At 40.1% G+C, this 15,321-nt stretch overlaps 1 protein-coding gene across 13 annotated transcripts in view; it reads right to left on the bottom strand.

The window, feature by feature from the left end:
• Positions 1–8,388: 8,388 nt before the first annotated feature.
• WARS2 (tryptophanyl tRNA synthetase 2, mitochondrial) overlaps positions 8,389–15,321 on the bottom strand; it is a 92,472-nt gene continuing 85,539 nt past the window's right edge. For 8 of the 13 annotated variants that reach the window (XM_081486142.1, XM_081486136.1, XM_081486139.1 and 5 more), the window contains 2 exons: positions 13,165–13,283; positions 8,389–11,032 (listed from right to left, as the gene is read on the bottom strand). In XM_081486142.1, coding sequence (XP_081342268.1) covers positions 10,584–11,032; positions 13,165–13,283 — 568 coding nt within the window. In that variant the 3' untranslated portion in view covers positions 8,389–10,583. The remainder of the gene's footprint in view (positions 11,033–13,164; positions 13,284–15,321) is intronic. The other 5 variants (XR_014052532.1, XR_014052534.1, XR_014052533.1 and 2 more) reach the window with 1 other exon arrangement.

Here is a 15,321-nt window from a genome sequence, read left to right as displayed (position 1 = left end):
GATATCTTTCTAATGTCCTAATCTCCTTTTCCTATAAAGATATCAGTCAGGTTGGATTAGGACTCACTCTAATGACCTTGTTTTAACTCAATTTCCTCTTTGAAGGCCCTATCTCCCCATAAGATCACTTCTAAGGTCCTGGGGGCTAGGGCCTCAACCTATGAATTTTAGGAGGTTGAGGAAGAGACACAATTCAACCCATAACACATTTCACCCCCATTTTCTTTATATCTCTACAGAGCACTCATCACATTACGACTCACCATTTTCTTTCCTTGTTGGTTCATTGTCTGTCTGTCTCTCCTATAATTTCAGTTCAAAGAGGGCAGGGGTTTTTGTCAATTTTGTTCACCACTGTACCCTCAGTGTCTAGCACTGCCTGGCACATAGTAAGTAGTGAAAAAATTTTTTTAATTAGTTAATGAATTTACATAGTTTGGAGTCATTGAACTTGGCAGCTCCTAAACCCTCTCTCTCTTCTCAGGGCTGTTTTCAGTCAATAAGCATTTATTTAGCACTTACTCTGTGCCCAGTATTATGCCCCAGACTGTGAGTAGTTTACAAGATCAATAATAAAAAAAAAAACACCAATATTTTTGCAATGGTATGTGCTCAAAACACTTATAAACAAGTATATATAAGAGAAAAAAATAATTTATGGCACAAACTCCAAGTACAATAAATAGGTTAGTTGGTGCTGAAGGGCACAGGGAAAATTTATCTATAAAATGAGGATAACAATCCTTAGGCTTGATACAAGTTTGTGAAGATGAAATATGGTTATAGTTTACCAAACACTTCTTCATATGTTAAATTAGGAAAAGATTAGAAATCCACGAGAATTAAGAGACTTCTGGGGTCACATAAACTCTCTTGTGGATGAAAAAGGAGTTAATCTGCCTGGCGGTACACAGGGGTCTGATGGGTCTGGTCAGCCAATATAAGCAGATTGCTGTGATGTCATTCTTGTAACATGATTCCTCACTGGGGTGCACCGGTGGGGCATATTGGAGCCTCACAGAGGGGCCCCTCTCTAGCCTGCCCACATAGTTCAATTTACTCTCAATAAAAATGCAATAAAAAGCTCACATGCCTTCAGACTGTTGAATGCTTGTGACTCCAGATTATTTGGAATAGAAATCCTGACTGACAGGATTTTGGGGAAGAAGATGGATGAAATATCCTTAAAGCGAAAAAGCAGGAAATGAAGGAAATAAAGTGGTTGTATTTTACCAAACTGGATGGTAGTTCAAAGACCCTGCAAGATTTTGGAAGTGTATAAGCCAGGGCTAAAATAATCTCTAGCAGCAAATGATGTGGTGTTCTTAATACAAGGTGGTGGAATAAAACCCTTTCTTTTAAAGATTCACATGACTTTGGGGAAGCTGGGCAATGCTAACTGCCGCCTCTTCATTATCATAAAGAGTCTAAAGTTCCTGAGTCTCAAGATTGGCTAGTTTGAGGGCATGCTAATGCTTCTCCCATATTACTGCATTATCCAGAGTGTTTAGCTCCTGCGCTAAAAATGTAAGATCAGCTTGCTGTGTATAGTGGTAATAATATTTTATTTAGCTTTTGGATTATCTACAGGTTTCAGTTATCTGTGTTGTCCCCTGTTAATATGAATAATAAACTGGCTTTAATCTGAAATCGTAACACATGCTTTTATGAACTACATCCATTGTCTCCCTTATTTCTTCTACTTTTATCACCCATCAAATCTGAAGTGTGTACAGGTTTTATACAAAAGACACTAAGCACAAGAGTCCTTATTCTTAGTCATCTGCCTTTCCGTCCCACCACCAATCCCACACTGACCTAGTTTGACCTAGCCTAGAGTTCTGGACACTGATGATATGATGATAAGGGTGGTGACAGCAAAGACCGTAGTTTCCATTTATGATATTGACGTCAGATATTTCAGGAATAATTTAAACATTCCTAACTTGTGCTTAATGTAATTTTATGACTTTCTCACTCATAAATTTAATCCACACTCAACTGTTTTTATTTCTAGGTCATATAACCCTTTATAGGGTAATAAGTACTGTAATTTTACTACCCACAGTATAAAATAACTCCCTTTTCTTATTTGTCTCTCTTGGCTTCAGGAGACTCTCATTTGTTCTAATGTTGATAACCAATTTGTGTTGATCTACAAAAGTAACTTCATTTATTTTCCCTTTTAGGATTTGCATAGACCCAAATGACCTAAGTTTTTAGGGTGCCTATAAATAATCATACATATAAAGAAAAATAGTCTACGTTAAATTATTTTGAGTTAATCTTATGAAAAATGTGAGTAGACAGGAAATAGAAAGTCAAGACAATAATTACGTTTTTGTGATTGGTTATCTATTTGCACACCTTTTACTTCAACGTAAACTCCTCAACTGAGGCTGGGTTTTATTTCTTTTTTATCTGCCCAGTATGTGATTCTCAAACATTAATGTGCATCCAGATCAGCTGGAGGGCTTGTTAAAACCAATTGCTGAGTCTCACCCCCAGAGTTTCTCATTCAGCAAGTCTGGAAAGCAGTCTGTGGGTTTGCACATCTAACAAATTCCCAGGTGAGGATGCTGCTGCTGGTCTGGGAGCCATACTTTGAAAACCACCACCTTACCACATAGAAGGCTCACATAAAATGTTGGTTGAATTGTAGTAATCCAATTGCAGGAAGACATTGGACAAAGAGGCCAGTAAGGTATTAGTTGGGGTAATAGCTAAGGCACTATTACAGAGTTAAAATAGCTAAGGCACTATTACAGAGTAAAATAGCTAAGGCACTATTACTCAAGTTAAAGTGGCTTAAATATGATAAAAGTTTATCTCTCACATAACAGTCCCAAGGTACATGGGCAGTCCAGGATAGAAAGGCAGTGCTTCTTGCCAAGTCCAGGGACCCAAGATGGGGGTTGACCCTCCCCATCTTTCTCTTGTGGCTTTCATCAATGGGTCCAACGTGCAGTTCCAGGAAGTGGGAGGAGGAAGCAATTTCTGTTTAAAAAGATGTGAATTGGAAATTGCACATAGGACTTCCCTGGTGGTCCAATGGTTGAGACTTCACCTTCCAATGCAGGGGGTGCAGGTTCGAAACCTGTTTGGGGAGTTAAGATCACTTATGCTTCCTAGTCAAAAAACCAGAACATAAAACAGAAGCAATATGGTAACAAAGCCAATAAAGACTTTTGAAAAAATGGAAATTGCCCATAACACCTTTGCTCCATCCCATTGGCTGGAATAAATTTATACCTTGCTGCAGGGTGGGCTGGGAAATGTAGTTCCTACCTGTGACTACGTGCTCTGCTAAAATTAAGGGTGAGAGTTCCATTCCAAAAGGGAAGAATGAGAGACTGGATACTGGGGCATAGTTAGCAGTCTCTGCCACAACTTTATGGCAAACCCATGTATAAAGAGAGTTCTTTATGTATCTGCACATATTATTTTCTGGGAGGAGAGGAGGGATGGGGTGGGGTGGAGAAACATTTATGCTTAATACAGAGGTTTTTACTTTGGAATTAAGATGGATCAAAAGGCAACAACTCTTTCATTTACCTTGACAAGTCAATATGCCAGTACATCAAAAGGACATCGAAAGGTTCTTTCCCCAATTCCTCTATGGATGATTCATGTTGATGTATGGCAAAACCATCACAATATTGTGAAGTAATTATCCTCCAATTAAATTAACTTAAACAATGAAAAAAAAGAAGAAAAAAACGAAAGGAAGAATATGGAGGAACAGGTGGCTTGATGAATATGAAGTTGTAGAAGGTGTGAGAATGGCATTGAAGTCATGATAGTGGCTGGTGCAGAAAGGACAGTGGGGCAGAGAGTGGGTAGGAGTGATGTACACAGTTGTAGTTATTGTAGAACAGTGGGAAGGAAATAAGGCGGAATACACAGATGCCCAGACTCAATAGGAACTGGCAGAAGGAGCTTACACTGGCTACCATAAAGTGAGACATCAAGGGAGACTTGAAAAATGAAACATACACAGGCATCAGGGAAGATCTTGAAACAGAAGGGGTGGGAGAGCTAGAAGAGTGCCAAAGTTGCAAGGTCTCAGGAGGAGGTGTGTTTTGCTTATTTGTTTCTCTAGAGAATAGTAGAAGCAATAGATAAGAGAAATGACAGCAGTAGCTAGACTGGGCATCCATTTAGATATGGGGAGTAGGGAGGAGATGCCCAAGAGTGAAAGCACATGCCCCTTCTGCATGATGTGGTGCCTACTAGTTACCACGGAATTCTTTGTACTGAGCTTGCAGGAGTTTTAAAGATGATTAGAAAGTAGGGAGTAAAAAAAGCAGGCCTAAGAACAAAGTAATATAATAATCGTTAACTGAGGAACCACCAACCTCAGCAATTTCACTATTTGTTAATCCCAGGAGAGAAATCCATCAGAAAGCAGTTTGTGGCTTTGAATTCCTATCAGTACTCGCCTCCGCTTCCAGTGTAAGAATAACCCTTCTGCCTGGTTCATGGTGGGAACACTTCTATCCCCAGATCTGGCTCCCATGTCACATCTGGACAAGCCACAGAGTTAAAAAAAAAAAAAAAAAAAGATCACCAGACCTCCTTTTGGGGTGGAGGCTGCTGCAAACTCAGGGAACTCTCTGGACAAACTCTATTTGAACTGACAATTGCTCTCAATGAGCTTCCTTGGGGGCCAGGCTAGTGTGGGATGTGGTTGTAAATGCAGGCCCACGTGCATCTTCATTCTGCGTTCACAGATAGGACCGAGGATGTGGCTTTCTTCCCAGGAAGAGTCTGTACTTTAAAATCTTATTGGAAAAATGGATTAAGTTGGATACGATGAGTAAGACAGTGACTATGTAAAATCAGATCACTTTATTCTAAATAGAGTCCTATAAAGTCACATCATCTGCTTTTTGGAAATACTTCTAGAAAATGATGACCATCAGCCTGTTTTACAGTGTATGTGGGCAGGAGTGGGAAGGGAATATTTCAAAGAACTAGTTTGCATTCCATAGAGCCAACACAGTTAAATATCAAATACTAAATATTCTGCCTGAGAGACACTGAGTACACTTAGAAGCCATATTTCAAATAATGCCTTACTTGATACACCCTGAAGACATACAAGACTCAGAAGACTTTGGTTCTAGATGTTCGTCTGCGTCTCACTGGCTTTCCATGCTCATCTCCACAGAGGAAACGGGGACTCTGCGGGTGGGGACTGTGTCTCAATACTAATTCTCAGTGCTTAGATGGGGCCTGCAAAACAGGCACTCCACAAAATGCTTGTTCATTGGACACAGTGGGTGGATCCACATACAACAAACTGCCAGTTTTGTTGGTAAAAATAATCAAATATCGACAGTTTCATATGGTTCAATCTAATATTTGCATTCTCATTTTGTTCACATACTGTATAGCTTTGCTTTTCTCTAAATGCAAATTTCATGTTTCTGGGTCCTTTCCTAATTGAGATAGTAAAGTCCCTTCTCCTATCCTATATCTGTCTTATTTCTTCCCTAAACGTCTTGGTTAATTGTTCATTTCTATGCTCATCCAATATTTGCTAGCTAGTATCTCTGTGTGTGGGCTCAGCGGTAAAAAAAAAAAAAATCCTCCTGCAATGCAGGAGATGCAGGTTCAATCCCTGGGTTGGGAAGATCCCCTGGAGGAGGAAATGGCAACCCACTCTAGTATTCTTGCCTGGAAAATCCCATAGATGGAGGAGTTTGGTGGGCTACAGTCATAGGGTTGCAAAGAGTCGGACACAACTGAGACTGAGCACGATATCCGTGTGTCTTCCTCTATATTATATGCACATTGCATTTCCCCTGTGCCTTTCACAAAGCAGGCCCTACATAAACTTTTGTCATAATGTTGAATTGCATATCCGAGGATAAGTCACTAATGCTCTGAGCCAGTTTCCTTCCTGGAGAAATAAGATAATCCCAGTCTGGCCAATATAACAGAACTGCTGAAAGTTAACATACGAGGGCTTAAATGATTAACAGTAAAGCCTCCAGGTTGACTGTCTATGGGGGTGTTTGAAAATGTTACATGCTAGCAATAGGCAATCTGTTTTCAGCTCAATTACAGGGAGAAATTGACTCTTCCCAGCCAAAAAAATTTCCAAAGTCCCCTCCAGTTGACAGAGTGAAAAGAGAACATTAGTCACACAGGGAGAACACACAGTCGATGAGAACAGACACAGAGTCATCATGTTAAAGAGACAAAGTGCTGCCCCACAGTACAATCCCTTTACCTAGTAACACAGGCACACAGTACTGGACAGAGTGAACTGCAGGAAATGCAGGCGGGGAGAAATCAGCCTAAGGACTACCCTGCGTGCACAAACTAAGACCTTTGAGGGAATTATTATAAGAGCATTGAAGGAAGAAAGGAGGCAGGGAAGGAGATGTGAAGGCTAAGATAATGGGACATGCAGGAGAGGAACAGAATCCAGAGTAGTCAAAAAGAGGCATGCCACTTCCTTGGGCACACTTAGAATTAAGAGGTACCACTGGGTTCCCAACTAGAAGAAACTACAGACTAATGGCAAATGTGCGAGTCTAGCCAAGTTACTGAATCTTTCTTTACTTATTTGAAAAAGTAGCACTACTAGTTTCTGTCTTGTGATATAAATAGTAAGTGGGATATTTCATATAAACAAACAAAGTACCCAGCAGATAGCAAGTACATATGTATTCTTACTATCTAAGAAACTAAGAAATTATAGATATTAAGTTGGATCTATATCTTCTGGGAAAGATTGAAGTCAGGAGGAGAAAGGAATGACAGGACAATGGTTGGATGGCATCACCAACTTGATGGACATGAGTCTGAACAAGCTCCAGGAGTTGGTGATGGAAAGGGAAGCCTGGCATGCTGTAGTCCATGGGGTCGCAAAGGGTCAGACATGACTGAGTGACTGAACTGAAGTTTGGGAAACTATAAGGTCTGTCATTCTCACCTCATCACTTTGCTATCTTTATGAATTCTCCAGTTGAAGAATTCTCCAGGGAGAGTCCTCAACTGTAGGTGCTTGACCTATTACAAGCAAAATCAGTAAGCTGAAGCCTTAAAGCAGCAATGTCCAAGAGACATTCCTGTGATGACTGAGATACTCTCATCTGTACTGTCCAAGATACTAGTCACTAGTCACTGAGGCTGTTGGGCCCGCAAAAGTGCTGCAGAGGAAATGAATTTTTTATTTAGTTTTAATTAATTCAAATTTAGATGGACATATATACCATATTGGACAGTTCAGCCTCAGCACATGACCCCAAACACACCAGAAGACATTGTGCAGGATCCATTATGGCCTAGTAGGACCCTGGATCAGATGACCTGACTCTAACCCTTGGAAGCTGGACTCTCTTAGGCAAATTACTCAACCTCCTATGCCTCGGTTGCATCCTTAATAATATGATATTGACAATAGTTTCATTTTATTGGGCTATGAGAGCTAAATGAGAGAATTCATATGAAAATAGTTGCTCTTTAATTCTAGCATACATAAGAATTCCCTGGAAGGCTGTTAAAATGGATTGCTGGGGTCATCCTCAAAGTTTTGCGTCAGTAGATCTGGGGTAGAGCCAGAGAATCAATGGGTTCCCAGGTGATGCTCATGTTGTTGGATCAGGGACCACATTTGGAAACATACTGTTATAAGAAGTTGAGTAACAGTGGCTGATACAGAGTGAGGACTCAAGTATTAGCTATTGTTTTATGATTAACATTTTTATGGTCTGCATCAAGGTTTCTGAAAAAAAATCCATTACTTCACTAAGACTCTCTAGCCCATGTTCTGACATTATTTGGATAGATGTTTACTAGGTACCTACAAAAGGCAAGATACTTCCACTGTATTCTGAATGACAGTCCCTCAACATGGATTGGAAGTAGGGCTTGTCAGGGGGCAGAGCTACAGAGCACTAAGTTACCTGAATATGTCACCAACATCTAAATATTCTTCATCATTTCAACTCTCCACAAAACATACAGGAAAAACAATTAAAATCACCTTCTGAGAGATGCCACAAGTTGGATTTCACTCTAATTTTTCATCTTGATAAAAAGATTATGTGGAGGCCTGTAAATGCTAAGTAGAAGAGATGTGAAAATAAATCCAGGTTCTAGCCTTGGCTCCTTTATCAACTTACTGAAATCAAGGGGGCACCTCTCTCAATCATTATGGACTTGGATATTAGATGTGATGAGTCCTCAGGTCACTTTCAAAGAATAACAACAGCAGGATTCTCCCGAGCCCAACCTCATCTGCACAGGGATTTGTTCCTTAGAAGTTATTATAAGTCTTCTAGTTTTTCTCCTCTGAGATTCTTTCCATGGTGCCTTTAGTTCTTGGATAAAAGGTGTGTTAAGGTGGTTAAAAAAAAAACCCACAGACAGTTTGACAGATCCACCTTTAATTTAGTCATTTTTCAGGATTCATACTAGGATTTCTTTTAAAGGCAAAAAAAAAGAGCCTTGGATAAATATGCCAGGAGGCTCTAAGACTCTAGACATCCCTTTTCAAGAAAAGATGCAAAAAGGATCTTTTAATTCGGATTCTGGGAGGCAATGTTAGGTGTATTAACATCTGCTCTGATAAAAGGATCACTCTATTTCCTTCTCTTTAAGAAACACGAGTAAAAATTCTTTGCCCAGCATGCTCATCTCTCATGTGTAAATGGTGATCATGGTACTCACTGACAAAAAACTTATATAAGCAATTTCTGTTACAAAATCAATCAGGCCCTGGAGTGGTGAATCACAATTGTCATTTCCATCTTCAGATGTGGGAAAGGGAAGTGCAGAGAAGCTAGGTTTTGGAGTGACTTGCTACTATTTAGTGGAGAAGGCAATGGCACCCCACTCCAGTACTCTTGCCTGGAAAATCCCATGGACGGAGGAGCCTGGTAGGCTGCAGTCCGTGGGGTCACTGAGTCGGACACGACTGAGCGACTCCACTTTCACTTTTCACTTGCATGCCCTGGAGAAGGAAATGGCAGCCCACTCCAGTACTCTTGCCTGGAGAATCCCAGGGACGGGGGAGCCTGGTGGGCTGCCGTCTATGGGGTCGCACAGAGTCGGACACGACTGACGCGACTTAGCAGCAGTAGCAGCAGCAGCTACTATTTAGACTGAAGCAGATGTGAGATGAGAAGCTTCCACTCAATGGGAAAATCCGATTCATTGGGCCAACTTCTTTTTTTTTGGTTGTGCCGCATAGCACATGGGATCTTAGTTCCCCAACCAGGGATCGAAACCGTGACCGCTGCAGTGAAAGCTTGGAGTCAACCACTGGACTGCCAGGGAATTCTCAGGCCAACTACTCTTGTAGTCAGGCAGAATATACTTTGAAGTGTTTCTGAGGTAAGCATAAGGAGACAAGATTTGGGACTTGCCTTGGGGATTCTGAACAGCAAATGTGATCAAGTTTGGCTGAATCCAGATATAAATCTAGCAGCTATTAGTTGATTTGCTGATATAAACAGTATCAGTAGTTCAGGTCTTATATTTCCAGTTGTTGTTGTTTATTCACTAAGTTGTGTCCAGCTCTTTTTTGACCCCAAGGACTGTAGCCCACATGTTCCTTTGTCCATGGGATTTCCTAGGCAAGAGGGTTCTTTACCACTGAGCCACCTGGGAAGTCCTATATTTCCAGTACTCATCTTCAAAATAAGAATGCTTGGGGTCTCAAACATACTGCCTCTCTATGTGCTGATGAAAAAAGCACTACTTAGGAATAAGGAGTTAAGGTTTTGATCTTGGATTTGCTTCTTACTCACGGAGAGATACTGTACAAGCTAACAGTACTCTCTGAGCTTCATGTTCCTCAGATATAAAATGGCAATTCCTCTCCTATAGATTTCGTGATGGGTTGATGACATTAAACTGAGGGACAAATGCAAGGAAATACATATTAAGAACATAATCCATGGACCTGGGCTTTAGTACAATAAATAAATCAAGTTGAAATAATTCAACCTTCTCAGAAGGTTATATCAAGTATCTCTGAATAAAAAATGTAATAATAATACTTTCTAAAAAAATCAGTGTGGTCTCTTCGGAAATAAGCAGATTAAATACAATAAAGCAGGGATCATCTCAGTGACAAATGACTTATTTTTATGAGCCCTGATATGAGATCTGAACACAAATTGGTCCAAATGGCATCCCAAGGATTATAAGTCTAAGACTTCTACACATTACTTTTTTAAAAGGTTGGGATAGATAAAGGGAGCACCTGTGATGGTAAGGACTCCTGAGAGAGACAAAAAATGAAACACCCATTGGCCAAATTAACTACTACTTACCTCAATCACATTTGTGTAAATAAATTAAGGCCAATGAGCATGCATCAAATAATTGAGGATTCAGATAGGTATGCCTTCTGGGGTTTTTTTTGCTAGAGAATTTGGGATTCGGGACACTGCTTTATTTGAAAGCTACAAATCACTATTCATCAAATGAAACCAATGATCAGATGTACCAAACTATGTGTCCCTAAACTCTATTCGTTTGCTTGTGAGAAAAGCTACCTTTATCGGAGTGCACAGACCACAAGATAGAAAAGTCTTTTTGTGACTCACTGAAACTTCTTATAGAAAGCCCACCAATTTCTTCACCTCCTGGCACACGGGATATGCTAATTCTTTGGCTCTTGCTGACCCAACTTGCAAAATTTTCTCTAAGTGGTCCTTGTTCATCTTCAGTTTTTCAATCTCACTCTTAATTGGAGCAAATTTCTCAATCACAGCATCTGCCACCACCAGCTTGTAGCGAGCAGTGTCTATCCCAGCACTGCGGCGGACCACCTCCTCCACGGGGAGCCCAGTCACCGCTGCGTGAATGGCCACCAGGTTGGACACGCCCCCTCGGCTGGCAGGCTCGTAGGTGACCTCCGAGGTGAAGTCCGTCATAGCCTTGCGGAACTTCTGCACTATCTCCTCCGGGCTGTCGGTTATTCTGACAGTGGCCAGTTTATCGGGGTCTGATTTCGACATTTTGGCAGAGGGATCACGCAGGGACTTTACCTTCTTCATTGATGCTAGGTAGAAACACCAACACATGTCCCAGGGGAAAAAAAAAAGATGTAAACAAAATAACAAAACACCAATAGGAATGCAGTGTCTAGATCTTAAAAAGCAGCAAGAACATCAAATAACTTCATTATTTTTATCTGATTAAATAAATAACAAACACTCACTGTAAAAAATTCAAGCAATTTGAGCAAGCATGAAAGTAAAGGTGTAATATATGTAAAAAATGTTAATATTTTGATCATATTTTTATGCATCTTTTAATGCATATATACACATAAAAACAATTTTATACAAGTGAATTTGTATCAACTATACTGTTGTGCCATGCATAGTTTAAAAAGTATTCCCTATTTCTTTCCTCTTTGCTCTTCCCTATTGGCTAATCACCCCCTGCCTACAACTACTGCCTTTCCTACCCCCATGCCAGTTTTCACAACCTATGGCATCTTTCCATTTCTTTACCATTAATTAGGTAAGTAATTACCAACACACACACAAACACACATGCACACACACACACATGAGAGTGAGAGAAGTGCCTTTATTGCTCTGATAGAATAAAAAATGTTATGCTGTGCTTTATAAAACCAGTATTATTAATAATTGCTTAATTTATGGCTATTACAGAAACATATAAAGTTTATATAGGTAAAATAAAATTGACCAAAGCGTGAAAATAGTACTTGTTGCTAAAAGAAGGTTGATTTCAAAGCATGCTGCTGCTGCTAAGTCGCTTCAGTCCTGTCTGACTCTGTGCGACCCCATACACGGCAGCCCACCAGGCTCCGCCATCCCTGGGATTCTCCAGGCAAGAATACTGGAGTGGGTTGCCATTTCCTTCTCCAGTGCATGAAAGGGAAAAGTGAAAGTGAAGTCGCTCAGTCGTGTCCGACTCTTAGCGACCCGATGGACTGTAGCCTACCAGGCTCCTCCGTCCATGGGATTTTCCAAGCAAGAGTACTGGAGTGGGGTGCCATTGCCTTCTCCGGATTTCAAAGCATGGGGGGCCCTAAATTTATTTGTGTGAACTGTTGAAATAACTTAGGAATTTATATCCACCTTCTGTTTCTAAATTGATACTAGGCACATGTTATATTCTTTAAAATGCTGTCAGCTTAATAAAGATGGGCAGAGCTTAGGCTCAGTGATCTCTGATCCTGCCATAAGTTAACACTGCTACCACAATACTGATAGAGATTTACAGTTTCTTTCCTCAATAAGATTCCAGACTAATATAGCTTTGCAAGCCGTAGGTGAGGTTTTGGACTCAGTAGGTAGAACTGTATACTCCATCTCAGTTGTGCATTCAAGAAGGTAAAGTATGAGGATTATCAGTGCCCTCTTGGTTTATCTAGATTATGATCTGGTGGTTCTCACTCTTAGTACTTTTGTTCTACTGTGAACAGAGAAGGCAAGGTCAGCTGGCTTTGGAACAAGAAGAGCTTGGTGTAGGGTCCAGCTTTGCAACCAGCTAGATACATGACTTGGGCACAAAGTCAGCCTTGCCAAACCTCAGTTTCCTCATCCACAAGATAGGGAAAGATACCTGCTCTACCAAATAAGATGTGTTTACAAATACATATATATGTGTGTGTGTGTGTGTGTGTGTGTGTGTGTGTGTGTGTGTGTGTATACATATATGGCTTCCCAAGTGGTGCCAGTGGTAAAGAATCCACCCACCAATGCAGGAGATGCAAGAGACACAACTTCAATCCCTGGGTTGGGAAGATCCCCTGGAGAAGGAAATGGCAACCCACTGCAGTATTCTTGCCTGGAAAATCCCATGGACAGAAGAGCCTGGTGGGCTATAATCCATGGGGTTGCAAAAGAATCAGACACGACTGAGTACACACACAAACACACCTATATATATATGCTATTTTATAATGAAAATGATTATTTCTAGTTTCTAGTCTCTATTATACTTTTCAAACTTCCTTGGTTATTTTATTCAATAATCCAATGAGGCCTACTAGTCCTACATTATAGAAAAAGATGGGATTCCCATTACAAATCTTGAAGCCTGTTCATGACAAAGCCAAGTATAGTCCCAAGAAAGTTCCAAATCTCTTACTCCATCATCCAATCCTCTCTTCAAAATGCAACCTGATTTGACAATCTCATATTTGCTACTTACTCAGAATGGACTTGGGTACTGGGAAGAACTCCCCATACTTCTTGTTAAAACTCTGTGCTAGATCCTGAACTAGCTCCATGTGCTGGACTTGATCCTCCCCAACAGGAACGTGTGTGGACCTTTAATAAAAGACAGACAGAAGAACTCAGCAAGGCTCCTGCTTATAATGAAATGATATTGCAAGCAGCTGCATTTCCTGTGCCTATGTCACTGTTGGTGTTCAACAAATGTTCACCAGCTACAGAGGGAATGTTGAGACCCAAGTCTTTATCTGTGTATCAGACAGATGCCAAGGAGATGTTTGTCTACTCTAGTTCTGTGTCTTCCATAGCAGAAGAATACAGCCTTCAACACCAGCATGACAGGATCTTGCTGGGAGGGAGGAATGGTATCCTAAAGAGCATATGCTCCAAGCATAATTGTATTTTAAACCACTCCGCTTTCCCTCACCCAGTCAGCACATATTATCCTAGCTTTGACCAGATGCTTTTTACTTCAGGGCTTGCACTCACTTGAAAAACACTCCATCCCACTCTTCATATCAAAGATGGTGGAAAGTTCTTCAGGCAAGTGTTTCCCTCCCTGTCACACAGGGAGTGACTCAAAGTCTTTTTTTGGAATATTGTCTGTTTTTACGTAAATTGCAATCATAGAACAATCAATATGCTAAGGGAACTTGAACAAAATCTATTAGTACAATCTAGACAGATCTCAAAAACAATGTTGAATGAAAATAGCAAGTCGCAGAAGATGTGTAGAGTACAGTGACACTTATCTTAAAAGTACATATGACAATATTACATATTGCTTATAGATGCATATATAAATATAAAAACATACTGGAAGCTTCTCCAAAGATTCGTGATCATAGCTGCTTCTAAAGAAGGAAAGAGAATGGGTCTGGGGAAAGGAACAAAGGAGATCTTGATTTTATCTGCAATATTTTATTTTTATTTTTTTTTAAATAATTTATTTGATTGCACCATGTTTTAGTTACAGCATGCGGGATCTTTGATCTTTGCTGCAGCATGCAGGATCTTTTTTTTTATTTTAGTGTGACATGTGAACTCTTGGTTGTGTGTGGCATGGGAGATCTAATTCCCAGACCAGGGATTGAACCCAGGCCCCCTGCATTGACAGAGCAGATCCCCAACCATTAGACCACCAGAGAAGTCCCTGCAATATTTTGTTTTATTAAAAAATGAAGATGAGGCTTTCCCTGGCAGTCCAGTGGTTAAAACTCTGCCCTTCCAATGCAGGAGGTGCAGGGTTGATTCCTGGTGGGGGAACTAAGACCCCACATGTTTTGTGGTGTAGCCAAAAAGAAAAAGAAGAAGATGTAAGATGAAAATTATCAACATATAAAGACATTGTTTATAGTGCTTTTAATCCCATATATAAAGTTTGCTCTGTTGGAACATGAGGTGGTATGTCAAACAAAGGAAGATGAACCATTACAGAGAAGTCTTGATGGGGAAAACATTATGCTGAAATATTACTAAGGAAGGAGACAGGTGATTTTAAGTATGTAGTGTTGGGCTAGGAGTTGACATTTGATAATACAGTTAATACAGTGTTCTAGTTTCTTGATCAAGGACATTTAATATTCTGCCTGTGGAAGCATCAGCCTTAGAGTACACTTGAATATTTAAATGACAATTGTACATATGAGTGGAAAAATAACAACTTTTCAAAACAGCCACAGAAAAGAAAAACTGCTAGAAAACTATGGTACTTTGTTACAGAGAGAATCTACTAGCCTCGTGGTTAATTAGTGGTCCCTGAAAAACAGGACGAGATTATTTTCCTTGTGCATTACTGTCCACAGGCTACTGGTTTATTTGAAAAAATTGTCTAGAGTATGAGGAAGTGAAGGTAGTTTTGACTAGCATAAAGACTAGCTACTTTATCTCTGATTTAAAGCTACATTATAAAGCTACAGCAATCAAAACAATATTGTACTGGCACAAAAACAGACACACAGATCAATGGAACAGAAAAGAGAGTCAAGAAATAAACAAGTGCATGTACAGTCAATTAATTTATGACAAAGGAGGCAAGAATATACAATCGAGAAAAAACACTGTCTTCAATAAATGGTGTTGGGGAAAATGGACTACATGTAAAAGAACCAAACTGGACTGGTATCTTATATCA

Source organism: Giraffa tippelskirchi, chromosome 5 (genome assembly GCF_054371585.1).
Source record: "Giraffa tippelskirchi isolate mGirTip1 chromosome 5, T2T-mGirTip1v1.2.pri, whole genome shotgun sequence".
In the NCBI taxonomy this organism is placed as follows: Eukaryota; Metazoa; Chordata; class Mammalia; order Artiodactyla; family Giraffidae; genus Giraffa; species Giraffa tippelskirchi.
Note: the sequence above shows the minus strand (reverse complement) of the source record. Positions and strands in the feature narration are given on the sequence as shown.